The 25,055-nt window shown below is 59.7% G+C and overlaps 3 protein-coding genes and 1 non-coding gene across 14 annotated transcripts; 3 read left to right on the plus strand and 1 right to left on the minus strand.

Moving 5' to 3' along the window:
* The first annotated feature begins 2,385 nt into the window (after nt 1–2,385).
* On the plus strand, nt 2,386–5,391 carry KREMEN2 (kringle containing transmembrane protein 2). 2 transcript variants are annotated; one of them, XM_063100902.1, is made up of 9 exons: nt 2,386–2,470; nt 2,708–2,882; nt 3,495–3,586; nt 3,684–3,808; nt 4,010–4,163; nt 4,239–4,571; nt 4,637–4,762; nt 4,849–4,930; nt 5,181–5,391. In XM_063100902.1, the coding sequence occupies exons 1-9, from the start codon at nt 2,386–2,388 to the stop codon at nt 5,389–5,391; spliced, it is 1,383 nt and encodes a 460-aa protein (XP_062956972.1). The 2 variants fall into 2 exon arrangements, with proteins under 2 accessions (XP_062956972.1, XP_062956973.1); XM_063100903.1 differs by having other exon boundaries at nt 4,127–4,163.
* Nucleotides 5,392–6,645: 1,254 nt separating this feature from the next.
* PAQR4 (progestin and adipoQ receptor family member 4) lies at nt 6,646–10,760 on the plus strand. Of its 2 annotated transcripts, XM_063099054.1 has the most exons (4): nt 6,646–7,161; nt 8,537–8,758; nt 8,888–9,057; nt 9,259–10,760. In XM_063099054.1, exons 1-4 carry the CDS (start codon nt 6,996–6,998, stop codon nt 9,319–9,321), a joined length of 621 nt encoding a protein of 206 aa, XP_062955124.1. In that variant the 5' UTR covers nt 6,646–6,995; the 3' UTR covers nt 9,322–10,760. The 2 variants fall into 2 exon arrangements, with proteins under 2 accessions (XP_062955124.1, XP_062955123.1); XM_063099053.1 differs by having other exon boundaries at nt 6,647–7,161; nt 8,888–10,760.
* On the minus strand, nt 10,210–19,566 carry PKMYT1 (protein kinase, membrane associated tyrosine/threonine 1). 9 transcript variants are annotated; one of them, XM_063099045.1, is made up of 9 exons: nt 19,493–19,564; nt 17,181–17,219; nt 14,084–14,600; nt 12,742–13,235; nt 11,987–12,093; nt 11,678–11,850; nt 11,435–11,592; nt 10,531–10,608; nt 10,210–10,449 (listed from the first exon to the last, which is right to left on the minus strand). In XM_063099045.1, the coding sequence occupies exons 3-9, from the start codon at nt 14,432–14,434 to the stop codon at nt 10,338–10,340; spliced, it is 1,473 nt and encodes a 490-aa protein (XP_062955115.1). In that variant the 5' UTR covers nt 14,435–14,600; nt 17,181–17,219; nt 19,493–19,564; the 3' UTR covers nt 10,210–10,337. The 9 variants fall into 9 exon arrangements, with proteins under 9 accessions (XP_062955115.1, XP_062955120.1, XP_062955113.1 ...); XM_063099050.1 differs by lacking the exon at nt 19,493–19,564 and adding an exon at nt 18,994–19,379 and having other exon boundaries at nt 14,084–14,451; XM_063099043.1 differs by lacking the exon at nt 19,493–19,564 and adding an exon at nt 18,994–19,379.
* On the plus strand, nt 16,046–16,119 carry TRNAI-GAU (transfer RNA isoleucine (anticodon GAU)). Its single transcript has one exon. It is a non-coding gene; the product is annotated as a tRNA-Ile (tRNA).
* Nucleotides 19,567–25,055: the final 5,489 nt, after the last annotated feature.

Below are 25,055 nucleotides of genomic sequence, written 5' to 3' on the forward strand. Positions count from 1 at the left end.
AAGAGGGAGCTGGTGTCTCTATGTAGCCAGACGTCCCTGCGGAGTCAGGGACCGTGACGCTGTGTGGGATGGGCGTGCGTCAGCGCCCCTTACTTGGATCGACCCAGCGAAGTTTGAATCCCGGCTCCAGCACTTCATAGCTGGTGGCGGCGCTCGAGTCACGTAGCGCCGCCGAGCCCGGGTCGGCCCATCTGCAGAATGGGGAAATGCGGACTCCTCCGCAGGGCGTTAGGAGAGCAGACACGCCGCTGCTTGCAGAGCGCTGAGCGCCGAAAGCTGGGGGGCCGGGGGAGGGCGCGGAGGGCGAAGGCCTTTCTTAGTTCTCGAAGGGTCCATGAGAGACCTGAGACTGGAGTTTACGGCAGGGACACGCCCCCCGCCATCTCAGTTCCAGAGCCTCGGAACTAAGCACCCCCTCCTTCTCATCCGCCGCCCCCGGGCGAGGTGTCGCAGTGCCGCGGTCCAGAGGGACAGTGCTAGGCCCGCGCTCCAGCCCCGCCAACCACTGACCCCTGTTTCTGCACGTGGAGTCCTGATTGTCCCTGTCCCCCACCTCGCCCTCCTTCGGCGGGCTGTGACGGAGTGTGTGTGTGAAATTCCCCCCACACTGATAGCATAGCCCAGGCCTGCACCCTGACATTCTCCGTGGGCTGCAGCCTGGGACAACGCCACCCTACCCCTCTGCTCGCGGGCCGGAGGGAGAAGAGACCCGGGGTTGACAAGGTGGCCCCTGGCTCCCTCGTTAGGGAGGGTCAGGCGGGGTCCAGCGCCGGGCCAGCGTTTGGGGAGACTCCCACCCCAGTGTTCAGCGAGTTGAGAGGGCTCCCCGAGGACATGACCTGGGCGTGGCCTGGAGTTTCAGCAAGACCATCTCCTTCGAATGCCCCCCGCCCGCGTCCCATGCGCCCCTGGCCCCAAGAGCCTTGGCGTGAGGCCCTAACTGCAAGATCCCTCCCGCCCCCGTCGAGTCACTGCCGTGGGCACTTTGGCCTCTCGGAACCCTCCCTGCGACCCACATCTTGCTTCTGCATCTGCTCCCGAACGGGGGAGGGGAGATTGGCAGGGCAGGGACAGATCCTGCGGGGGCTTGGTGGGGGGGTGGGCGGGCTGGTCAGAGGGGCAAGGGATCTGGGCGGGGTGGGGGGCAGCTCTGGGCCCCAGGCCCCCACCGTCTCCTTCCCCAGGCCCCCGCCTCCGCCCTCCCACGCACCTGCGCTGGCCTCCCCCCAAGCCCTGGGGGCAGCGGGCGGCGCTGGGAGATCAGAGGACTCGAAGGAGTCGGGTCTAGGGGGAGGGGGCGGGGAATTTCCCCCCACGCCTGCCTGGGCCTGCTCCCCTCCCCGTCCCCCTCTAGGTGGGGGGCACCGCTGGGGGAATTCCACCGCACTGCAAAGGCTCCGGAGAGCCTGGGCTGGGGGTCCTAGGGAGGGGAGGGGAGCCGGGCTGGGACCAGGAACGCAGCTGCCTTCCTCCCCAGACACCAGCTGCCCCTGCCTGTCCCTACTGAGCGTCCACGATTCCTGCCGGTCTCGCGGCTGCCGGGACCTGGAGTGGAACTTTCTCCTCCAGGCCAGTGGCGTCGGGACCTGGGGAGGGAGGAGCGTGAGGATCCCGAGAACTTGTGCTTGTGAGCTTCTGACAATGAGTGGGTGACTGAAGGGGAGCCGTGCATGCACTTGAATGAGGGTGCTTGTGACCCGGAGACTGCGGATGTCCCCGGGCACGTGTGGCCGCGCGGGAGGGGATCCCGTATTTTCCCTGTTAAAGTCCGCTACTAGCCTGGGCTGTCCCCATCCGCAAGCTCCCACCAGAATCCGCACCGACCCTGAGGGGGAGGGGGCGGGGAGGCGCGCGCTGGAACGCCGGGGGTCCCGGGGCGGGGGAGGCAGGCGTGGGAGGCGTCTGGACCTGCTGCCTCCGCTCCAGTCCCGGGCGGGGCTTCCCAGTCTCCCTCTGGGGGAGGGAGGGACCCAGGGGGGAGGGACCCGCGGAGGGACGCGAGGGGGGCAGGAGCCAGCGCGTTAGAGACCTGAGCGAGGGAGACGCAGTGAGCGAGGCGCAGAGGGAGGGGGCGGGTGTTGACGCCAAGGCAAGACCCAGAGCTCAGAGAGGCAGAGACTGAGAACACCTCCGGCTACATACTCCCCAGAGAGCCCTCCAGGTAGAGACAGGGGCAGAGAAACGCCTCCAGAAGCAGAGACCCTGGGAGGCAAAGACCCCCCAGGAGATATTTCCCCGCCCCAGTCGGAGAGCGCAACCCAGAGTGCGACAAGGACAGACGCTCAGAGGACAACGCCCCCCAAGTCGCCTGGGAGACCCCAGAGCGACCCTGGGGGCGGCCCGGGCCGTGTCCAGGCCAGGGCGACCTCTTTGGGGTTGGGGGCGATGGGGACACGGGCCCTGAGGGGTCTCCTTCTCCTCCTGCTGCTGTCGCCGCGCGGGGCCTCGGCGGGGAGCCTGCACAGTCCAGGTGAGTCCAGGCACAGCAGCCGGGCCATGGACACCACCCCCTTGTAGGCCTGCGCGCCCAGGGCCGGGTCCCCGAGGCTGGGGAGGGGGCAGAGCAGGTGGCCGGAGCAGCTGAGCAGCCCGAGGGCCGCCGCGGGGGCGGGTGTCGGGGCGCTGGCTGGGGACCCAGGCTCGTTGGAGGGGGTGAGGACGCCCGGCTAGGGTCCGGACCTCCCCAGGCCCCGCTGTTGCCGTGCAGGCCTGTCCGAGTGCTTCCAAGTGAACGGCGCCGACTACCGCGGCAACCAGAACCGCACTGGCCCGCGTGGGTCCGGCCGCCCGTGCCTCTTCTGGGACCAGACGCAGCAGCACAGCTACAGCAGCGCCAGCGACCCTCAGGGCCGCTGGGGCCTGGGCGCGCACAACTTCTGCCGGTGAGGGGCGGGGCCTCCGTGAGGGCGGGGCGGAGATCCGCGAGGGGCGGGTGCCCTGCCGGAGGGGAGGATCTGGGGCGGGGCCTATCTTGCTCGGGGACGGGGCACAAAAACTGCGCAAAAGCCTTTGACTTTAGGTATCCAACTTCTGCGTAGCCTCAGTTTAGGGCCAGGAGAGAAGGACCAGGCCTGGGCACTCAAAGTGACTGTACGGGCAGGGCCTGGTCAGAAGGCGGCCCTGGATGGGGCTGGCCGGTTGCTCAGTTGATTAGAGCGTGGTGCTGGTAACACCAAGGTCCAGGGTTCGATCCCTGTACCGGCCAGCTGCAAAGGAAAAAAAAAAAGACCACAGTTCTACAGATGGCCTGAAAGTCCTCACATATGAGATCAAGTCCGAGCAACAGCTGAAGACCTAAAAACAGCACTCAAGTCCCCTTTTTGACCTGCCGTCCACTCGGCAGCCAACGTCCAGAAGCACGTGGTGAAAACTAGACTTTGTTTTAAGACGGAGGCGAGCATAGTCTCTTACATGCACGGAGCCTTCTTTGCACACAGGCTGGGACTTGCGCTTTTGGGGCGGCGGGATCCCCACCACCTCCCTCCCACCCTCAGGAACCCAGACGGTGACGTGCAGCCATGGTGCTACGTAGCCGAGACGGAGGAGGGCATCTACTGGCGCTATTGCGACATCCCCACGTGTCACAGTGAGTGGGCCAGGCCGGAGAGAGGTGGGAGCGCTGTGGTGCCCAGGCGGAGGGTCACTTTGGAAGGTGCGGGAGCCTGACTCCACTGTCCCCTCAGTGCCCGGCTACCTGGGATGCTTCGTTGACTCGGGGTCGCCCCCAGCCCTCAGCGGCCCCAGTGGCACCTCCACGAAGCTCACGGTCCAGGTGTGCCTTCGCTTCTGCCGCATGAAGGGCTACCAGGTACTGCCCACGGGTCCAGACCAGTGACCCCTGGCCTTGACCTCAGGACCCCACTCCTCTTCCAACATTCTGACACCAAACCTTGTCACTAATTCCGAACCAGCAACCCGATTCCCACTTCCGACCCCGACCCCAGGCCCCCCACCACTTCACTCCTCCTCCAGCCCCTGCCCTTTGGGGTCACCCAGTCTGTGCTCCCAGCTGGCGGGAGTGGAGGCTGGTTACGCCTGCTTCTGTGGCTCTGAAAGCGACCTGACCCACGGACGCCCGGCCCCCGCCACCGAATGTGACCAGATCTGTTTCGGCCACCCGGGCCAGCTGTGCGGCGGCGATGGGCGGCTGGGCATCTACGAAGGTGAGGAGGGGGCGGCAGTGCGCGGATGTGGAGCTCCGCGTGGCCTCGAGCCCTGACCGCCGGCCCCGTCCGCAGTGTCCGTGGGTTCTTGCCAGGGCAACTGGACGGCGCCTCAGGGCGTCATCTACTCCCCGGACTTCCCGGACGAGTATGGGCCGGACCGGAACTGCAGCTGGGCGCTGGGCCCGCCGGGCGCCCTGCTGGAGCTCACCTTCCGCCTCTTCGAGCTGGCCGACCCGCGCGACCGGCTGGAGCTGCGCGACTCCGCCTCGGGAAGCCTGCTCCGCGCCTTCGACGGCGCCCGCCCGCCTCCGCCTGGTCCGCTGCTCCTGCGCGCCGCGGTGCTGCTGCTCAACTTTCGCAGCGACGCGCGCGGCCACGGGCAGGGCTTCGCGCTCGTGTACCGGGGTGAGCCCCGCCCCGCCCCCCGCCCCCGCCCCCAGCCCCGCCCCGCCTCACACCCCTCTCCATAGGGCTGCAGGACCACACCGAGGACTGGGCGCCCCCCAAGGACTCGGCCCAGACCCCCGCAGCGCCCCCCGACGGGACCAACGTGAGCTGCAGCCCCAGGCCTGGGGCTCCGCAGGCTGCGATGGGGGGTGAGGCAGGAGGGCGTGCGAGGTGGGAGGGAGGCGGGGAACTGCCCCCTCCGGGCCTCGTCCTCACTTCACCCGTGCGCCCGCAGCCCGGGTCTTCTCGACGGTGACGGCCGTCTCAGTGCTGCTGCTGCTGCTGCTCCTGTCTCTGCTGCGTCTACTGCGCCGACGGTGAGGGCGCTTGGGCAGGGCCTGAGGGCGGACTCCAGCCGGGTGCCTGACGCCTCGGTGACTCCGGAGCGCGGGGGCCCTGGTGGGGATCTGGGGCCCAAGAGGGGAAGGGGGCTAGGAAGAGACTCCTGGATTCTTGGGGGGCGAGGCCCTGGGTCTCCACAGAGCATCGCACTTGGGATCGCAGGTAGCGCAGGATGCTGGCAGTGGGGTTGGGTCGGGGTCCGGCTGACGTCTGCTCCCTCTCTAGGAGCTGTCTGCTGGCTCCGGGTAAAGGGGCCCCGGCGCTGGGGACTTCCCGGAGCCCCAGGAAAAGCTGGGCCGTGTGGTACCGCCGGCCCCGAGGGGTGGCTCTACCGTGCGCCCCCGGGGACCCCCAGGCTGAGGGTCCTGCGGCGGGCTACCGTCCCCTGAGCGCTTCCAGCCAAAGCTCCTTGCGCTCGCTCATCTCCGCCCTCTGACTCCGGACAGCCAGTGAGATGGATCCCGAGACGCCCTGCCGCACCCTACCTCGGCCTTCTGACCCTTTAAGGGCAGCTCGGCCTCTGCTCATCTCGGGGAGACCACAAAGCGAAAAGAAGCATCTGGTGCTATTATCGGGAACTTGGCCTGACCCTTGAGGTCCAGATGGTCGAAGCCAAAGGGCAAGAGGAACCCAGCCGTCTTCCCCATGGACCGTGATGTGGGGCTGTCTCTGCTTCCAGAAATCTTTGAGCTCCTCTTGGGGTAATCCTGGACTGCTGCCTTCAGTGAAACATCAGACGTCAGCAAAAGTGATCAAAAGGCCCGCCACAGACTTTGAATAAAGGACCTATTTTGGTACAGGCCTGGGCGAATTCTTAGGTAGTGGAAGGAGCGATGTTAATGAGGGCACTGAAGCCGAGGGTTGCGTGTGTCCATGCAAATGAAGGAGCCGCCTGGAATGCAGAGGACCACTAACGAGGAAGAATGTGTGGGCGAGGTCCTGTAGAAGTGGGGAGAAGGGAGGAGGCTGGTTGTGGGTACAGTTATGCAAAAAAGGGGTGCCCTCCTGTTCCTCGATCAGGGTGGACGGGTTGGGGGCCTGTCTTCCCCTCGGTTTCCTCCCTGTCCTGGGCGCCGGGGCGGAGGGTGCGCCTCATGGGCAATAACAGGGAGCGAGTTGGGCCGAGCACAAGCTCGAAGAAGCCCGGCCCGAAGGGCAGAGCCTCGCCCCAGGGCTCCAGGCGCGTCAGGCACGCCTCCAGAGGCTTGGGTATCTCGGCGCGCTTTGGAGTGCCCCGGAGGAGTCGGGCCGGTGGAGAGATCACCCCCGGAGTTGGGGAGCGCCGGCTCCAGGCCGGACTCGTCCGAACGGGCCCGAGATGGCAGCACCTTGGACAGAGCCCGGGCTGCGGAGTGGGGCGGGGTGGCGGGGCTATGCCCTCGACGGTAGGTGCCCAAATGTGGGGCGACCTGCGGTCATGCGAAAAGCCCGGGCGCGCAATACTAGGGGAGGCCAGGTGCCGGGGTCGCTCCAGCGGTGCCCCAGGACCCGAAACGTCGGGTCCCAGTTCAACAGCCACCCCATGCAAATGAGGCTGGTACTGCGAATATTATGCTAACCGGGCGAAGGCCCGGGCGGCCTCGGGGCGGAGCCTCACCGCCGGACGCGCCCATTGGCCCTCGCCGCGTCGGCGTCAGGCGCCAGCGCGCGAAACGCTGGCAGGATGGCGGGGGCGAGGGGCCGGGGCGGAGCCTGGCGTCCCCTCCGGCGTCCGGCCGCTCCCGTCTTCCGAGTTGGGGCCAGATGACCGGCCGCCGCCGCCGCCGCCGCGAGCTGTCCCTGGGGCGCGCCTGCCCCGGCAGAGCCGGCTGCCCTGCGCTCAGGCGCCCGTGCGTCCCCAGCCTCCGCCCCGGCGCGGGGGCGTTCGAGTCGCGCGTGCGCAGCGCGGGAGGGGCGCGGGCTCGACCCCCCGGGCTGGCGCGTGCGCTGACAGAGCGTGGGGCGGCGGGGGGCCCGCGGCGGTCGGCTGGGATGAGCCTCCGGACGCTGTGGCCTATCTGAGGAGAAGGCCGGTGCGGGAGGAGCGCGCCGAGCCGTGCCATGGCGTTCCTGACCGGGCCGCGCCTGCTGGACTGGGCCAGCTCGCCGCCGCACCTGCAGTTCAATAAGTTCGTGCTGACCGGCTACCGGCCAGCCAGCAGCGGCTCGGGCTGCCTGCGCAGCCTCTTCTACCTGCACAACGAGCTGGGCAACATCTACACGCACGGTGAGCCGCGCCCGCAACGCGCATCCCGCATCCGCGGCCGCCCTTCCGAGCCCGGCCGGGCCGAGGCCGAGGAGCGCCGCAGCGCCCGGGTCCGGGGTTGCCCCGGCCCTGGCACGGCCAGGAGCCGCGGTGACAAAGCTGCCATTGTCTCGGGCAGCGCTGCCAGCTTCCGCTTCCCCCATGGGGGCCCCGGGGCAGGAGAGGGAGGCAGAGTGGGGAACCGAGCCCGCTTAATCCTTCTTAGTCCCGGGAGTGAGCCTGCTGTCCGGCCCCTTCGTAATCCTAGCGCTCTGGGCACCCTTCCCCGCCAGCACCCGCCCCGGAGATGGGTGCTGACTACGGCGAGAATGGGCCCTGGAGAAGCTGGTCCCGGCCCCGGCCCCCGCCGCCACCCTGTCGTTCCCGCCCAAGCAACCCTGCCTTGGGGCTCCGCCTGGTAGCGGCTCCTTCCTCCCCCCGCAGGCGCCTAGCCGAGCTCTGCTGACACAGCCCTGCCCGTCCTTGAGTTGTCCCAGCCAGAAGAGGGGCCCTGCGTCGGCCGGGCTCAGCGTCGGCCGGGCCCAGCCTTGGCGCCTTCCCCGGGCGCTATTGTCCGGCTAGACCCCACCGAGAGTGGGCAGCCCGAAGCGCCCCGTTTGACCCCTGTGAGGGCAATGCCAGAATGAAGGCAGGGGTGGGTGGGAACCTTTTGGAAGGGACTGGGCTGGGAGGACTGGAACTCCTGGGGGAGGAGCCTGGGGAGGTGATGGGACAAGCTCCTTTCAGCCCCCTCCCCCTCATTCTGGACTCACCCTCCCCTGCCTGGCCTCACCACTTTCTGGAAGACAAAAAGGCCCACGGCTCCATCTGCCTGGACATTTCTGGAGAGGAGAGGACAGGGGCTGCGAGGAGTAAGCTGAGTGGCCCCAGGCGGGTATCCACGTGTCCTACTCAGAACTATTCGAGGAGGTCGTGCCTTCTCAGGCTTCTGCTGACATCCAGGCTTGGGTGGGACCTCCTGCTTGCGGCGTAGGCCACGAGACAGGAGGGTGAGAACAGCGAGGGAGTTAGACTGCTGGGTTCTGTCCTCTGTAGGTTGCTTACTTGCCGGGCTTGCCTGAGGCAGGTGAGACTCAGCCTCTCCACAGCCCAGTGTCCTCATCTGCAAGGTGGGGATGATGGTCTCTACTTCCCAGAACTGTTCTGAGCCATGAAAAGTAAACTAAAGTTTCCAAAAGCCTTTGGCCTGGGATTGCCTTAGTCCAAGCTGGATAACAGCATCATCAAGACCTATCTCACTGTCGTCCTTGTGTTGTCTTAAGACTGTGGCCTCCTTGAGGACTTGACTTACCTCAGTGCCGAAATTGTCTGATGGATCACTGTCTCCCTCCCCAAGGCTTGGCCCTGCTGGGCTTCCTGGTGCTGTTGCCGATGACCATGCCCTGGGGGCAGCTGGGCAAGGACGGCTGGCTGGGGGGCACACACTGCGTGGCCTGCCTGGCACCCCCTGTGGGCTCTGTGCTCTATCACCTCTTCATGTGCCACCAAGGGGGCGGCCCTGTGTACGCCCGGCTCCTCGCCCTGGATATGTGTGGGGTCTGCCTTGTCAACACCCTCGGTGAGCCAGGGTCCTAAGCAATGGGAGCTGGGGGCAACTGGGGAGGGGGTGGCGCTCATGTGAGCTGTGGGTAGGGAATGGCAGGCAGACTCTAGGACTGATGTGACCTCTCCTCTCTCCTCTGTGTAGGGGCCCTGCCCATCATCCACTGCACACTGGCCTGCAGGCCCTGGCTGCGCCCAGCTGCCCTGGTGGGCTACACCATGCTGTCAGGTGTGGCTGGCTGGCGGGCCCTCACCGCCCCCTCCACCAGTGCCCGGCTCAGAGCCTTTGGTTGGCAAGCTGGTGCCCGCCTGCTGGTATTTGGGGCCCGGGGAGTGGGGCTGGGCTCAGGAGCTCCAGGCTCCCTGCCCTGCTACCTGCGCATGGATGCACTGGCACTGCTTGGGGGGTTGGTGAATGTGGCCCGCTTGCCAGAGCGCTGGGGACCTGGACGCTTCGATTATTGGGGCAACTCCCACCAGATCATGCACCTGCTCAGCGTGGGCTCCATCCTTCAGCTGCATGCCGGCGTCGTGCCTGACCTGCTCTGGGCCGCCCACCATGCCTGTCCCCCAGATTGAGCTGCCTCCTGCCTGCCATACTGGCCTGTCCAGGGCCTCCTGGGGCCAACACCACCACACTTTCCTCCTGCTGGCCTACAAGGGGCCGGCTCCCTGGGTGCCTCCAGCGAGCAAGACATCCCAGCTGGGAGCCCTCATCTGCTCATCCACTCTTCCCTGTGGACTAACCTCTTCTTCAACGCAGGCCTTGAAGCTCCAGCTTCCGCTCCCTGCCCTCTCCCTCCAGGGTACTGTTCTACTGTCAGCAGGAAGGAACCTTTCCCTCTCTGGGCCTCCATTTACCCTCTGGGACCTGTGAGGGGTGGCTCTCTGGAGTTACGTCTTGCTCTGACAGTTGGGGTGCTGCCAGCTTACCAGGCCTGCAAGCCCAGAGCCATCGCTCCCTGTGGCCCCTCCCACAGGCACCTCCTAGGGCCCTGGGCCAGCCCCTCAGGCCCATGCTTCCTGACCTCCGTCTTTCTGCCCCAGCCCTTCCAGCAGCCAGAAGCTTGCCCACCTTTCTCCCTTCTGTCCAGATACTGTGGAGTGAGGGGTATGGAGCAGCAGGACTAGCCTCTTCTCCCAGGACCATGTGGGCACTGACCCTTCCTGTACCAGCTGGCCAAGAGGCTGCTGCTTCTTCCAGGCAACTGGTATAGACCTAAAGTGGTGTGACCTGGACCCAGGCTCCACAGATCCAGGCCCCATAGGACTAAAGGCCCACCTTCCACCTTCAGTGCCATGCTCTCACGGCTCTACCTGCCCATCGGGGACGTTCCCACTCAGGAAATCTCTTTGCTGCACACAGTGTGTGGCTCTGTTTCTACAGCAGGGCTCAGTCTCAGGGCCCGTCCCTGGGGCCTAAGGCCCTGGACATCAATAAAGGGACAGGAAGCACTGTGTTGCCACACAAGCAAGCCTGGATGCTCCCAGGATTCAAATACCTTTTATTAGATATGGCCAGGCAGAGGGGACCATGAGAGTTCCCATAGGGAAAGGGGATAAAAGGTTAAAAGCACCGAGGCTGGGCCGAGGGCTCAGGTTGGGTCCAGTGAGTCCTCAAATAGGCTGAGGAGGTTCCGAGGCTCAAAGGAGGGGAAGGAGCCCCGAGGAGGCTCCAAGTCAATGTCACTTAGGTCCAGGGCATCCCTGGTGGGACGGAAGAAAAAGGAATGACATTCGGGATCTGAAAGCCAACCCTGCCCACCCCCCAGCCTGGGGCCTGCTTACCTCGGTGTGTGCCTGCTCCAGGGGGTGGAGGTGCTCCCGTTGGCCTGGGCCAGGACGGCCTCTGGAGAGAACGAGGGCCTGCAGGAGGGTGAGTGAGAGAAGCAGGGTGTCGAGGGGTGAGGAGCATAGGACAAGGCCAGCTCTGTCCCTGCTCAGGTTCCAGGTTCCTACCTGACACAGGCAGGGGAGCCTCAGCCTGGGCAATAAAAACATGATGCACTTTGAAAGCAGCAGATTGACAGCCTTCAAAGTCCTTCCACCTGACCATACTCAAAAGCCACCTCTGTCCCTTTTCAGAACAGATGGCTGAAGCTCAGCCAGGTTTGAAGTGAACTTTTGGTAAATGAATCTCTTCTGGTGCTTTCGTGTCTGCTAGAACGTGCCCCAGGCAAAGGGGTGACATGTTTGTACAGAAGGGGCTTATGGTATCCCTCCTGAGAGCTTTCTGCACCGAGCATGTGGTTTTCTCCTGCAGCAGTTTCTTAATTACAGCCTTTCACTTGGCCACCAGGCACCTGGGACTAAGGAATTCCTCTTGGGGCAGGGCTCTGCCAGGCTGAGAGGCTTTCTTCCCCTGGAGAAGGGACAGTGCCTTGTCCCTGGACACTGGCAGCCCCTGCTGGGGTGGCCCCACCAAGTGCTGTGGCCCACCTGCTGCTCCCAGTGTGACAATCCCTAGCGTGACTGTGCTGTGTGCAGTGGCTACCCCACATGCTCACTATAAGAGAGCTGTGTTCACGCTAGGCCAGGCCACACACCATTGGCTCTGGTTCCCTTCCCAGGGGTAGGCTGGGGGCTGGGTTTGTAGGAGGGGATCTCTGTGGGGCCTGGGCCTCCTCTGGCATGAGGTTCAGCCCAGGTGGTGTCCACCCCACACCTGCATGTGGCCTGAGTGCTCACCCACCCTATGCTGTCGTTATCCCAGCTGCTGGAGAGGCTGCTGTCCAGGAGGAGGCTGTAGGGTGGCGAGCCAGGTGGGGTGGCCGGCGGGCCTGGGGGCTGCAGCCAGCTGGCAGGGTGAGCCAGCCCATGCCAGAGCCAGCACAGCAAGGCGAGCAGGGCCTGCAGGGAGAGGGGAGCCTCAGGAGGCCGGGTGAGCCCTGGGGCTGGAAGCACGGCAGGCAGCCTGTCCCTGACAGGAGCTTACCTGCCACAGGGCCCAGCCTCGACTCCAGGCTTCAGCAGCTGTACACCTCAGGATGCTCAAGGACCGTGGCTGCCTGAGCATGGGCAGGGCCAGCAGGGCCTTGGCTGTGGCCCGCAGCTTCGGGTCGGGCTCCAGCATCATGACAAGGACAGAACGCAGCTCAGGAGACAGATCTGCCCGGGTGGCAGGGCCACGTCAGGGGTCCCAGGGCACTGGCTGGCTCTGAGCCCAGCAGTGCCCCTGTCACCAGCCATTCCCTACCACAAGAGCCTGTGGCAGCATGCCCTTCCCACACCGGCCCCCACTCACCAGAAGTGAATTCGGGGGGCAGGTAGCCCTGGCGCAGCTGCTGCCAGCCCTCCCCACCATGGGGCAGCTCCATGTTGCAGGCCACTTCCAGGATTGTGAGACCCAGACTGGGAGGGACAGGGGTTGGGGACAGAAAACGGGTTGGACATGGGACACAGCCCATTCCCAGGCTGCCCATTAGAGGAAGGTGGGAAAGGGGTTGGGGGGCTCTTAGGATGCCCTAGCAGGGCTGATGATGAGGCCCACCATATCATGGAGTACGGACCCCAAGCCCAGCGCAGCCCACCAGCTAGCGTGGTGCCTTCCCAGCACCCCACTGGACAGGCGCACAGTTCCTCCTGTTATTTCTTATCATTGTTCTGTTGAGATGCTCTGATATGACTTAGAGGTAGGGCAGTGGTCACCAGCATGGACCGTGGAACCCAGTGCCTGGTCCAATCCCAGCTGCACCACCTGCTAACTGGCCTTTGGGCAAATCTCCTAACCTCACTGTAAATGGACTATAATAGTTCCTCCAATAGAGCTGTGAGGTGGGTTCATCTGCATAAGGTGGCTCTCGAGTGTTTGCCACTTAGAGGCAGCCTGACACTGGAAACTCCTCTCGAAGGGAGGGCAGGGGCAGTATCTCCCAGGCCTGAAGCCAAGCGTCTTGGGCTAGGACAGAGCTTCCCTCCTGGGTAGTCCCTGTCTTTGCTGACCACCTGGGAAAGGGCTTCCCGCAGCCCACCATGATCCCTCCACTTCCCAGTCCCCACCTGAACACATCTGCTGCTGTCCCGTAGAAGCCCTGCAGCAGCTCAGGGGCCATGTAGCGAGGGTCTCCCTCCTGGGCCTCACCGGCTCTGATCGCACCCAGATCCACCAGCAGCCCAAAGTCACCCAACTTGCAGCAGCCCCGAGGCCCCAGGAAGATGTTGGCAGGTTTGACATCAAGGTGGACCAGGCCTTGGCCATGCAGGTGGGCCAGGGCAAGTAGGGTGTCCCGCAGGTAGCCCCAGACCTGGGCCTCGGGCAGGCTGGTACCCGAAGCCTCACAGTGCTGCTGCAGGCTGGGCCCGCACAGCTCCGTCTGCAGGTACAGGATGCCGCCCTCTTCCCAGGCCTGCTTCAGCCGCACGCAGTGTGGGTGCTGCCCCACCTTCTCATAGCTGCCCACCTCGGCCAGCTTGCGGGCCCGGTCCTTGGGGCCCCGGAATGGCGACATGGAGCGCTTTACCGCATAGAGCTGGCCATCTTCCTTGGAGCGCACCTGGAAGAGAGGTGGTGCCCACAGGCAGGGAGGGGAGTGGGCCACAGGTGGCACAACCACTTGGGGGGACAACTCAACAGATTCTATGAAGATTTTACTTGTGTGGAGGGTGCAGCATAGTTGACCTTCATCTTAGAGACCCCTGCACACTGCAGTAGCAAAATTGGCCAGATTTCTATCCACAGGGCTGGTTTCTGGAAACCCCGTGATGGAAGAGACAGGGCAGACCTACCAGCACCGAGCCAGACAATCTCTAGGATGGAATCTTAGGGAAAAAAAACTGGCTATAGAACAAGACAGGCAGGGTGCTCTGCGTTGTGAAAATGGTTCCCTCTGGCAAGGAGAGCCAATCCAGGGGCCTGTGCTGTTTGTACTTTTTAACAAAATTATCTTCAGACAAGGCTTGTGCAAAGGAAAATTACCATTCTAAAGGAAATATAAATGATTGGAAAATATATTTTAAGAAAAAAGAAGGTGGCAGGCAGGGGGTAGCCTTGGGGGCCACCAGCCCAGGGGGTGGAGGTGTGCACTGCACTTAGTGCCTGCTCTGGGGGCTGGCAGAACTTGCCAGAGACCCCAGCATGGCTGGCTGCAGGGCAGGAGGAGATGGCAGCTGGGAGCTGCCAGGGGGTGAGACAGGCTATGAATAAGGGCCCACTGTGTGCTGAGGTGGCCCTCAGAGGGTCTGTTGCGGGGGCGGTTATGAAAAAGCAGCCAATCCAAACAGGGACGGGGAAGCCCATGAGCCCAGGAGAGGTTGCTGTTAGGGGACACTGTCCCATCTGGGGAGGGGGAGGGAGGCAAAGGGGGTCCCCCAGACGGGCCTGGGATGCCTTTCCCTCACCTACCTTGAAGACCTCTCCATGGGAGCCATGGCCCAGGCGGCTGAGCCTCTGGAAACTCTGCTGGAAGAAGGACTCTGGCAGGCTCGGGTCATACCCGGGGCTCTGCAGGATCTCTGAGGCCTTGCCCCGGAATGACACCCTCCGGGGCTGGTGCTGGTGCCAGCCTGGGGTCCGAGGAGGGAAGAGGCGGCTAACAGGGATGCTGCCCTTGGCAGGGGGCCGGGGTGGGAGGCTCCGGCTGAGCCCCCCTGGCTTTTTGAGGGAGAAACCAGGTTCTGCATGGCGGAAGTAGGCTGGGACTGGGATGGGGGTGCCACTCAGGGGAGGTGGGGTGCCCTCCATGGGCACAGGCATGGCCAGCGCAGAAGGCCCTGGGGACGAAGATGGAGGCTGAGTACAGACCAATGTGTCCACTCAAACGGCGCCTGGTCCTATGGCCTCAGAGACTGCAGAAGAGAGCTGCATCTACACCACACACATGTTCTGCTTTAAACATGAAGGCTGTGGGGGCAACAAGCACCTACCAGGAGAAAGCAGATGACAGATATTCACATACATGCATACTGTGCTGTTTGTATTTTGGAGATGATAGGAATATAAAATGAAAACCATGGCACCTGTGTCCTTGAGGGTCTTACAGTCCAGTAGAGAGGTTAAAACCAAGGTGGCTTCTAGAGTCAGACCACTTGCGTGTATGCCCCCGCCTCGTCACAACCAGCTGTTGGACCCTAAACTATGCAACCTCTTCCTAGACCATAAGATGGAAATATTAACCCATGCCCACTAGCCCTTATCTTCAATTCCAAAGTAAAAAGCTCTGAATTCCAAAAACTTCTTTCTTTTTCATAGTTGTGGTGCCAAAACTCATTTAGCGGAGTTCCACTTCCAGCATGGCAATGTAAGGAGCCCCATGAATCGTCTCCCCAGCGAAACAGACATAGCTAGTGAAAAGTACTCAAAAGCAAGCATTTGAAGTCCCTAGACATGGCACTAAGGGCGTATAGCAAAAGAATAAACATTTATACAAGAACATCTACCAAATCCTGGTAATAACATTGAGCACCTGTAGCACCTGAGCCATGATGCCCCTCCCACCCACCTTGCTCTTAACCCCTGCCAAGCACTGGAGGCAGATGTGGCCAAGAGGATGGGGCTTGCACTCCCCCTAGCTCCCAGTCAGGATTAGGGTTCTGCCCAGGAGGGGCAAGCTCTCAGCATTTCCCAGCCTGCTCAGCCCCTTGTGGCAGAGGCTAAATTCCAGCTGAGTATAGCAGATGGGCGAGGGGCTCCATTCTTGAATCTGCCCCCATTCACAGAGCAGAGGCTCTACTGCAGGCCCAGCAGGCTGGGAACACAGAACCTCAATTGCCCAAGTCCCAGCTCATTCATAGGAAGGAAGCTCCAGACTAGAGGCAAGCCAAGAAGGCCAGAGGCTTCACTACAATAGTCCAGCCAGCCACTAAACAAAGAAATAAGCAAACAATCACAACATTGCCCAGACGTGGGTGGAGAACCAGTGTCCACAGTTGCTACAGCATATTATCCAAAATGTCCAGTTTTCACCAAAAAAACTACCAGATATGTGAAGACACAGGAAAGTGTGACCCATTCACAGGAAAAAACAAACAAAAACAAAACAGGCAACATAAACTGCCTGTGAGAAAGCCGAGATGTCAGATTTAACAGATGAAAACTTTGAAACAGTTGTTATAAGTATGTTCAAAGAACTAAAGGAAACCATGCTTAAAGAAGTAAGGGAAGGTACAATGACAACATAATAGAGATTATGAATACAGAGAGCAATTATAAAAACCAAATGGAAATTGTAGAGTTGAAAGTACAATAACTGAAATGATAAAATTCATTAGAGGTGTTCAGCAGTTGACTTCACCTGGAAGAAGAAACAATTATTGAACTTGAGGACAGATCAACAGAGATTATGCAATCTGAAGAACAGAGAAGGCTGGCTGGTTAGCTCAGTTGGTTAGAGCATGGTGCTGATAACACCAAGGTCCAGGGTTCAATCCCTGTACTGGCCAGCTGCAAAAAAAAAAAAAAAAAGAGAGAGAGAGAGAGAGAGAGAGAAAAGGAATGAATAGGAACAGAGAGCCTTAGAGAAATGTAGGACACACACCATTAAGTGCACCAACATATGCATAATCGGTACTCAAAAAAGAGAAGGAGCAGAAAAAATATCTGAAGAAATAACGGCTGAAAACTTCCCAAATTTGATTACTTTTTAAAAAAACATTAGCCCACACATCCAAAAAACTCAACAAACTCCAAGTAAGATGAATGCAGAGATAAATACACATTGTATTAAAAGTGCTGAACAAAAAAATACGTAAAAAGTGCTGAACAACAAAAACAAGCATAAAATCTTGAAATCAGCCAGAGAAAAATGACTCATCCCCACACTAAAATTAACTGTTGACTCATCAGAAACAATGGAGGCCAGAAGGCAGTAAGATCATGGATTCAAAGTGCTGGGAGAAGGCCGGCCGGGCCCATGGCTCACTTGGGAGAGCATGGTGCTGACAACACCAAGTCAAGGGTTAAGATCCCCTTACCGGTCATCTTTAAAAAAAAAAAAAAGTGCTGGGAGAAAAAAATGTCAACCAAGAATTTTATGTCCAGCAAAATATCTTTCCAAAATAAAGACAAAATAATAAAGACATTCCCACATAAACAAAAACAGAAAGAATTCACTGCTAGCAGCCTTACAAGAAATACTAAAGGAAGTTCTTCAGGCTGAAAGCATATTACCCCAAACAGTAATTTGAATCCAGATAAAGAAATGGTAAAGGCAATTATGTAATGATAAAGACAGTATATATTCATACTTCTCCTTTCTTCCCTTAACTGATTTAAAAAGCAATTGTATAAAACAATATGTATATAACTGTATTAGGCATATAACATATAGAAATGTAATAAATTTGCAAATAACAGCACAAAGGAGGTGAGTGGGAGCAAAACTGTATTAAACTAAAAAATGACACCAGATGGTAATTCAAACACATAGGAAGAGATGACAAGAACCAGAAATGGTAAATAACAACATCAATATAATAAACATTATACATACATACATACTTACTTTCCTTTCTTCTTTCAGCTTCTTTAAGAAACTGAAAACCTAAATAAATGGAAAGACATTATGTGTTCATGGATCCAAACACTTAATATAGACAAGATGGCAATGCCCTCCAAATTGATCTACAGATTCAGTGTGATTCCTATCAGAATCCTATCTGGCTTCATTACAGAAGTTGACAAGCTATCGTAAAATTCATATGGAAATTCAAGGAACCCAGAATAGATAATCTCAAAAAAGAATAAAGTTGAAGGATACACACCTCCCATTTTCAAAACTTACTACAATGCTACAGTAATCAAAACAGTGTGGTACTCACATAGGGATAGTTATATAGATAAAGGGAATAGAATTGAGAGTTCAGAAATAAACCCTCACAGTTATGGTCAATTGATTTTCAACAAGGGTGCCAAAACAATCAGTGGGAAAGAACTGTCTTTTCAAACCACTGGTGCTGGGACAACTGGTTATCTGTATGTAAAACTAATTTAGCAGAAAAATCTGACCTGTCTTCTTTTCCTATTTTTCCTTTTTAGTGTAAACATTCATATATTTCTTTACTTTTCCTTTTATTTATTTATTTTTTTTGGCAGCTGGCTGGTACGGGGATCTGATTCCTTGATCTTGGTGTTATAACACCCCCCCCCACACACACACACACAAATAGGAAAAAAAAACAAAAAACACCACACTCTAACCAACTTAGCTAACTGGCTAGCCTCTAATATTCATATATTTCTTGACAGAAATATTAGTGAGTTTGATTATGGAATGATGTCTCAGACCCACAAGTGGTGTTACATATGTTATATGCACCCCATTAGCTTTCTAAAATCTGAGACATCTTGAATTCCAAAACACATCTTGCCCCAGGGGTTTGTGCACCTGTAATACTGACCTCATGGAGGGCTTAGCCAGTGTCTAGCATAAATGCTAATTGCTATTATCATAAACAGTGCTCTGGGTAGTAATTGAAAGAATACACAACGTACGGTGGCCCCATGGTATAAGGGACTTTGTGAGTGGGGCAGACAGGGCTGGTGTGTTGCTATAATGTTGTAATTGAAACAAAAACAAGAAAAAAGGGAGGGAGAGTCAATTTTGACAGAAGCCACAATGTATCAAAAGATGCCCTACCTCACTGAAACAGGAGGGAGCAGTCATTTAAAGAGTGGCCTCCGGTCCCAGGGGGAGTAAAGGGCTGAGGGGAGGGACCCTACCCGGGCCTGGCTGGAAAACGCACCCTGCGTCCTGTAGGTACCCTTTATCTGCCTCTATTTACCTCAAGAATCCCACCTCAGCGTTTCTCAAAGTGAGAAACGACAGTGTCAGGATCCCCGAGGGCGCTGGTTAGTACAGTCGGGCCCTCCGTATCTGTGGGTTCCGCGACCATAGATGGAACCCACCGTGGATGAAAAATACTCGGGAAAAAAACTGCATCTGTACTGAACAAGTACAAACTTTTCCCCCTTGTTATTATTCCCTAAACAATACAGTATAATAACTATTTATACAGCATTTACATTGTACTAGATGTGATAAGTAATCTAAAGATGATTTAAAGTATGCAAGAGCGTGGTGCTTACACTACCAGGTCAAGGGTTCAGATCCCCTTACCGGCCAGCCACTAAAAAAAAAAAAAAGTATACAGGAGGATGTGGTAGGTTCTATGCAAATGTCACGCCTTTGTACATCAGGGACTTGAGCATCCGCAGGGGTCCTGGAACCAATCCCCCACGGACACCGAGGGACGACGCACTCGGGGACCCGGGCCTGCATCTTAAACCGGTTCCCAGACCGTCCGAATGTCACTTACGTTCTTGCACGACTGGCCTGGCCAAACAGCCTTAGAGGTGGGAAGGGGTTGGCAGAAGGAGCGGGGGCTCCGGGTGAGGCCGGGCGGGCCTCGGCGGTTTCCGGGGCCTCACTCGCTCACTGGGCCGGGCTCATCGGCTGCGCACGGCCTCCCGCAGCTAAGCCCCCCGCGTGGGCCCGGGGGCCGCCGGGCGAGGGGACGGGCGGCCGCGGGGCGGGGCTAGCGAGCGAAAGTTGAGGGAAGGCGGGCGCGGCGCTTCCCGGGAGGAGCGGGAACCGGGCCGTGGGGGAAGGGGCTCCCTCAGCACAGGGAGCAGGCGGCGGGGAGAGCCCCGGGAGGCGGCGCGGGAGGGCCAGCCCGAGGGAGGGGCTTGAGGGGCAGCGGGTGGGGCAGACTCGGGAGGGCGGTCAGGGGCGAGCGGCCGCCCGGGCGAGACGGAAAGGGGGAGGGGCGAAGCGTTGCCCCGCCCCAGAAAGCTCAGTGCCGTGTCGGGGCTCACCTGAAGCTGGTGGGCGAGGCGCGGCTCAACGAGGTCCCAGATTCCGGGTCGGCGGAGGTCACGGGAGCCTTCGGCACGGTCAGGCGCCCTGACGGACGACCCTCCGGAGGGGGAACGGCCCTTGAACGCGCGCAGACCCAGCTCGCGCCAAAAATTCCAAACCGGCCGCGAGGCCCCGCCCAGGAGCACCTCTTACCCCGCCCCCTTTCCACATCAGCCCATCAGAGGCGCTCTGCCTGCCGGGCTCCGCCCCCCGCGTCCCTGCGTGCGCGTCTCTGTTCCCCCGCGCGCTCGCGCCGCAGGCCTTGAGCTGCCCGTGCGCAGGCGCACAGCGTCCTCGGCGCTGGCAGCGAGCTAGGCTGGCTGCTCGCGACGGACTTCGTCCTGAGGGGCGGCGCGGAGTCTCATCCAGTCCTTGGGCCCTCCCGCCCGGTTCCCCCGACGCCCACTGCCTCGGCCCGGCACCCGCTTCCCTCGCTGGGCTGGCTTAGTTTTCTAGTGTATAAAAGGGGCAGCCACTGACGTGCGCCCCAGAGGCGCGGCCATTCGGGGCAGCTCAGGAGGTCCCTGAGGCCTCCGGAGCCCCAGCGGGGTCAAGCGCCGGGCTCGCTGGGCCCCTCCCCACGCCGACGAGCCAGGCGCCAGGGTCCCGGGGGGAGCCAGACAGACAGCACTCCCGTCCCACGAGTGGCGGCTTCGGAAGACAAAAACCGCCGCCTTTTCCAGGAAGTGCTCCCGACAGTCAGGCGGCAGCCTCCCGGGCGGCCTGCCTGTCCGCAGCTGCCGGCTAGCAGGCCTCGGCCACTAACGAGGCGGCACCTCCCATTCTCCGGGTCTGAGACCCACACTCAGCCACATCCACCTCTGCTCCTTCGCGGCTGGACGACCTTGGGAAGGAGCTGGGCTCTTCTGAGCTCAGGATTAGTCTCCTCATCTGTAAAAACGGAGCCGATGACGCTGGGATGATCCCCTTAGAGTGCTTAGCAGGGGGCCCGCGCAGAGCAAGCCAGGCTGGGGATTGCTTCTTCCTTCACGGAGGGGACCTTCATCTGTTTAACGGGGTGGCGGTGGGGGTGGGGAGCCACGCTTCCGGGCAACGCCCTCTAAAATGCTCCCATCTCACCTGCATCCCCCCTCCCGCCTTATGTGCACTACTGCACTTTATCTGAAAAGTCTATCATCTATTTGTTAGTTTACTTGTTGACCACTTGTCTCCTCCTAGCCCTGTCACCAGAACCAGTCCCCCAACCCACCCTCTCCAAGTTTCTGAGAGCTCATGGGCTGCAGGGCTCCCAGCCCCTCCGGTGCCTGCACCCTCAGCGAACACTCCAGAGCCCTCCTGGGCATGGATCAGTCCTGGGGGAGGGCCTGGCATCCTGGGTTAGGAGCAAGTCCCAGAGCTTCTCTGGGGGCTGCAACCCACCTCCATGCACCCTTCCTTCGCATTGGCATCTCTGGCAGCCATGGCTACAGTGACTCAGGCTGGTCCCAGGAGGCCTGGGGAATAGGCAGAGCAGACCCCTCCCCAGCTGCCCAGCCTCATCTCTGGCACAGGCCCCTTCCCAACTGTCCATTCTTGAAAGTCTGATTCACAGTGATTTAAAAACAAAACAAAATGAAACAAAACACATTTTAAATTCAAAGACATAGGGGCCGGCCTGTGGCTCACTTGGGAGAGTGTGGTGCTGATGACACCAGGGCCACGAGTTCGGATCCCTATATAGGGATGGCCGGTTGCTCACTTGGGAGAGCGTGGTGCTTACAACACCAAGTCAAGTATTAACCTGACCCCCCAATATATATATATATAAATTCAAAAACATGCTTCTCATGGACATTTCACTGCGTGCGGGAGAGCTATAATATAAACACAATAAATAATGAGCACAGGTAGCAGGTAAGCTCCTGGGCCCTGGTGTCAGGGAAATCAGGGCTGCAGTCCTATCCTGCTGCACTGTTTCCAGTGCATCAGATGGGGATAGTAATAAGAGAGCCTCCCTCCTTGGGTGGTATGAGCACTAAATGAGAAAATGCAGTGAAGTGCTTAGCACAGGGCCCAGCGCACAGTAGGAGTTTACTCATTGATTAGTAACAGTAACACCCTCACTTCTGTAGAGTGTTTTGCAGTTTTCAAAGCAGCTGCCGGGGCCAAAAGGAGGCCCTTGGAGGAAAGGGTCCAGGACCCCACCCACCCCGGGGTCACAGGGACAGAGGCACGGGCCCACAGGTTTCGGGATCAAAGCAATCGGCTGGGGGTCTGTTCAGGAGGAAGCCCCCCAGCCCAGGCACTGGATTCCCAGGGTTGCACCCGCACGTCCGGGTGAGAGGCGCGCGCGCCCCCGTGTGTCCCGTCGCCACAACAGCACGGCGCGCCCCACCGGACTCCCAGAAAGAGACGTTGGTCCTGACCCAGCCACAGCAAGACTTAAGAAAGGCGAGGAACTGACGACCACGAATGCAAACCTGGCTACCACACGAGAATGAGGGGGCTGTGAGGGGCACTTCCGAGAAACCGACGTGTTCCATTTCTGCACCTCTGTGCAGGCCGCATAGGTGTTTGCTTTATAGGTATTTGTCATATCCTACTTTATGTCCTATGTATGCCATGTTTCACAGTTGCATAAGGTTTTAATAAACTGGCCGGTGGGTGGGAGAAGGAGTTAACAGAGTTCAACTTTGCATGGTGTGCAGTGCCTGGCTGATGCCTGGGAAGGTGTCCTGGAAGCTGCGGATGCTTGGATCTGGGCTGAAGAGATGCCCAGACAGAGGGCAGAGGGGTGGCCTGAGGGGGCTTCAGCACAGCTGTGGGTGCAGAAGGTGACTGCCTGGCAGGCGCCTGGCTGCCCCTGCAGCTGTCCTCCCGAATTCCAACCCTCGCAGGTGCTGCTGGTGTCAAGCAGCTGGCTGGGAGTCTCTTGAAACAGGCTGTGCCATTTTAGGTAACACTCTTCCTGGGCCTCGGTCTGCACTCCCAACACCCCAGCAGTCTCCTTTCCCTTAGCCCCCAGCCCAAGCCCCTCAAAGTTGCTCTTCTGTTCAGAGGCTGGGCCATGGTGTCTCTCTCAGGCCGGGATGCCTGGGAGCAAAAGATAGCCCAGGCCAGGGCTCTGTTGGGGCTCTGCTGTCCCCCAAGTGGTTCAGTGCTCTCTCAGTCTGGCCCTGCCTGGGTGGTACTGGGGCTGTGCTGGGGGTGATGGTGGTGGCATTGCAGGGGTTGGGAGGCCCAACTGGGCCCAGCCCTGGTCCTGAGCAGCCATCAAGCTGGCCCAAGGCCCCAGGCTGGCAGGTATTTTACACAGGCCCATGCCAGCACAAGGCAGCCTGGTAGTGGCAGTAAGCACTGGCATTCCCTCTGGCACTCAGCCTTACCTCCTGCACAGCCCCTCCTGGTCTCCCACCTGCCTCCTCCTGAGCCGAGCTTCCCTGGTGCCCTGCGGGGTGAGTGTGTGTGTCTGTGCATCTGGGTCTGTGTAGGGGGCAGACCCAGCTATCCCAGGTCTGAAGCTGACACCTTGGGCCCAGCCTGGTATAACTGGGCCTGCTGCCTACCCAGAAGTGTGTGGAGTGGCAGAGAGCCAAGGACTGTGGACGTGAAGCCCCTACTCCAACCGCAATGCTTAGGAGCTGTACAATCTGGACCAAGTTCTTTCCCTTCTCTGCCTCTATTTCCCCATCTGTAAAATGCGGATAAAACTAGCTCCTCCCAATAGCCCCAACAGGGAGGCGCTCTTATTGTGGTCATCTTAGAGGAGAGTGAACAGACCCAGGAAGGTTGAGTTCCTGCTGCAGGTCCCCAGCCATTTTGAACCTGATCCGAATCCAGCACCCAGCCTGCTAACCACTAGACTACAGATGTCCTGGCAGGAAAGCTTTCCCTAGGGAGTCTGAATGGATGTTCCATCTGTCCTGGTCTCTTATATGGTGCTTGGGGCCAGGGGCTAACCCTGAGCTCCCCCCAGCAGCCAGTGGAAGGTCTAGCCTCCAGGACTCCGCAGGGCAAGAGGTGGGCATATCGGGTACTTTGCCAAGGTGCTGGGCTGGGGATGCCTGCTGTGAGCACAGGATCTTGTGCAAAGGGGTGTGTGGCAGGGAGGTGGGCATCATGGGCCCGGTTGTGTGTGTGCACCTGTGGTGGGGGGCTCTTGGGTGGGGGTAGAGAGCAGAGAGGGAGAGGAAGTGCAGGGACCTCTCAGCACTGGCAAGCGGCTCATGAGTGAGAGGTACCTGGTGATAACCCTGCAGTCTACTGATGGCTGGATCTGGTCCCCACAGGTGTTGTGGGCTCAGAAGCCTCACACTGAGAAGCTCCCGCTGCCCCTTCCTCACTGTAACCCCTCTCCAGATCCCCACCCTGCCTGGGCTGCCTGGCCTGGCAGGCTGGACTTCTCAGCCAGAGGCACCAGGTGGGACTGACTGAGCAGGAGACAGGCAGGGTGTGGGGCCTTCTGGACAAGGGTCCAGAGGCTGGGGGCTGAGTCACTGCCATACCCCACCAGCTTGGTGGGGTCCCCAGACTCACTGGAGGAGGAGGCGCCTGGTGTCCAGACCCCCACTCCTGCAGTTACCAGGCTGCCTCTCTTGCCACTTCCCTGCCAGGCCCCCAGCACTGGCCCCGTCTCCAGGCTCATCATCTAACCCCAGGAATGGAGAGCTGCTCCCAGTCTCCCAGGCTCCCCTCCTCAGCCAGTGCCTGCAGTCCTGCGCCACCCCATGGTGATGAGTGGCACCACTAGTCTGTCCTCCAAAGTTAGAATGGGTGCTGCTAGAGCTGAGGCGGGACATGAGGCCAAGCCAGGAGGGGCTGTTGCAGGGGGTGAGCCCCGCCAGGACTTCCAGAAACAGTGAGGATTCGTGGGCAGGCTGAGCACGGGATGACCTGTGTCTGTGTGTCACCATCCCTCTTGGAAGGAGGAAGGGGTGGATCTGGGGTAGGAGGATTGGGCCCACACTGGCAAGCCGATCCTCAGTTGGGGACAAGGACCTGTCTCCCGGTGTGGTACATATGGTCTCAGGATTAGATGGGATAATAGCCTGACTCTTCTTGTGGGTGCCGCCTGCCTGTCAGTCAGTGTCTGATACACTGTCACCTTCACGCATCTGTAACATTCTGGCCTCTGCACTCTCTGTGCTCTCTCTTTGTAACACAGTAACTCATTCTGAGGCTCCTCTGCCAGCCTCGCCCATGTTTCTGCCCCTGCTCCTGCCCTCTCCCCAGCTGTGTTTGGGTGAGGCCTGGGGTGCCCGCCTGCCCCTCGCCAGATGCTGGGAGGATTTCCCAGGCCTGGCACCAGGGCCCGAGTGGCTGACAGGGGTGGGGGAGCCTCGTGGCCCAGGTGGGGGGGGCCTTTCCCGGCTGTCAGCGCACATGATGGATGAGGGGTAGGGCAGGAAGGAGGGCCAGGGGGCTAGATTCCTAGTGCTGTGGGAGGTGGGGGGCTGGCCCTGGGGGGTCTGCAGGCAGAGCCTCTGTTACTCACAGCTGGGGGGCCTGTGTGAGGGTCCCACCCAGCAGGGATATTTAAAGACCCAAAGAGTGTTGGGCCATTCCACTCTGCCAGGCATC

Source organism: Cynocephalus volans, chromosome 6, assembly GCF_027409185.1.
Source record: "Cynocephalus volans isolate mCynVol1 chromosome 6, mCynVol1.pri, whole genome shotgun sequence".
Lineage (NCBI taxonomy): Eukaryota > Metazoa > Chordata > Mammalia > Dermoptera > Cynocephalidae > Cynocephalus > Cynocephalus volans.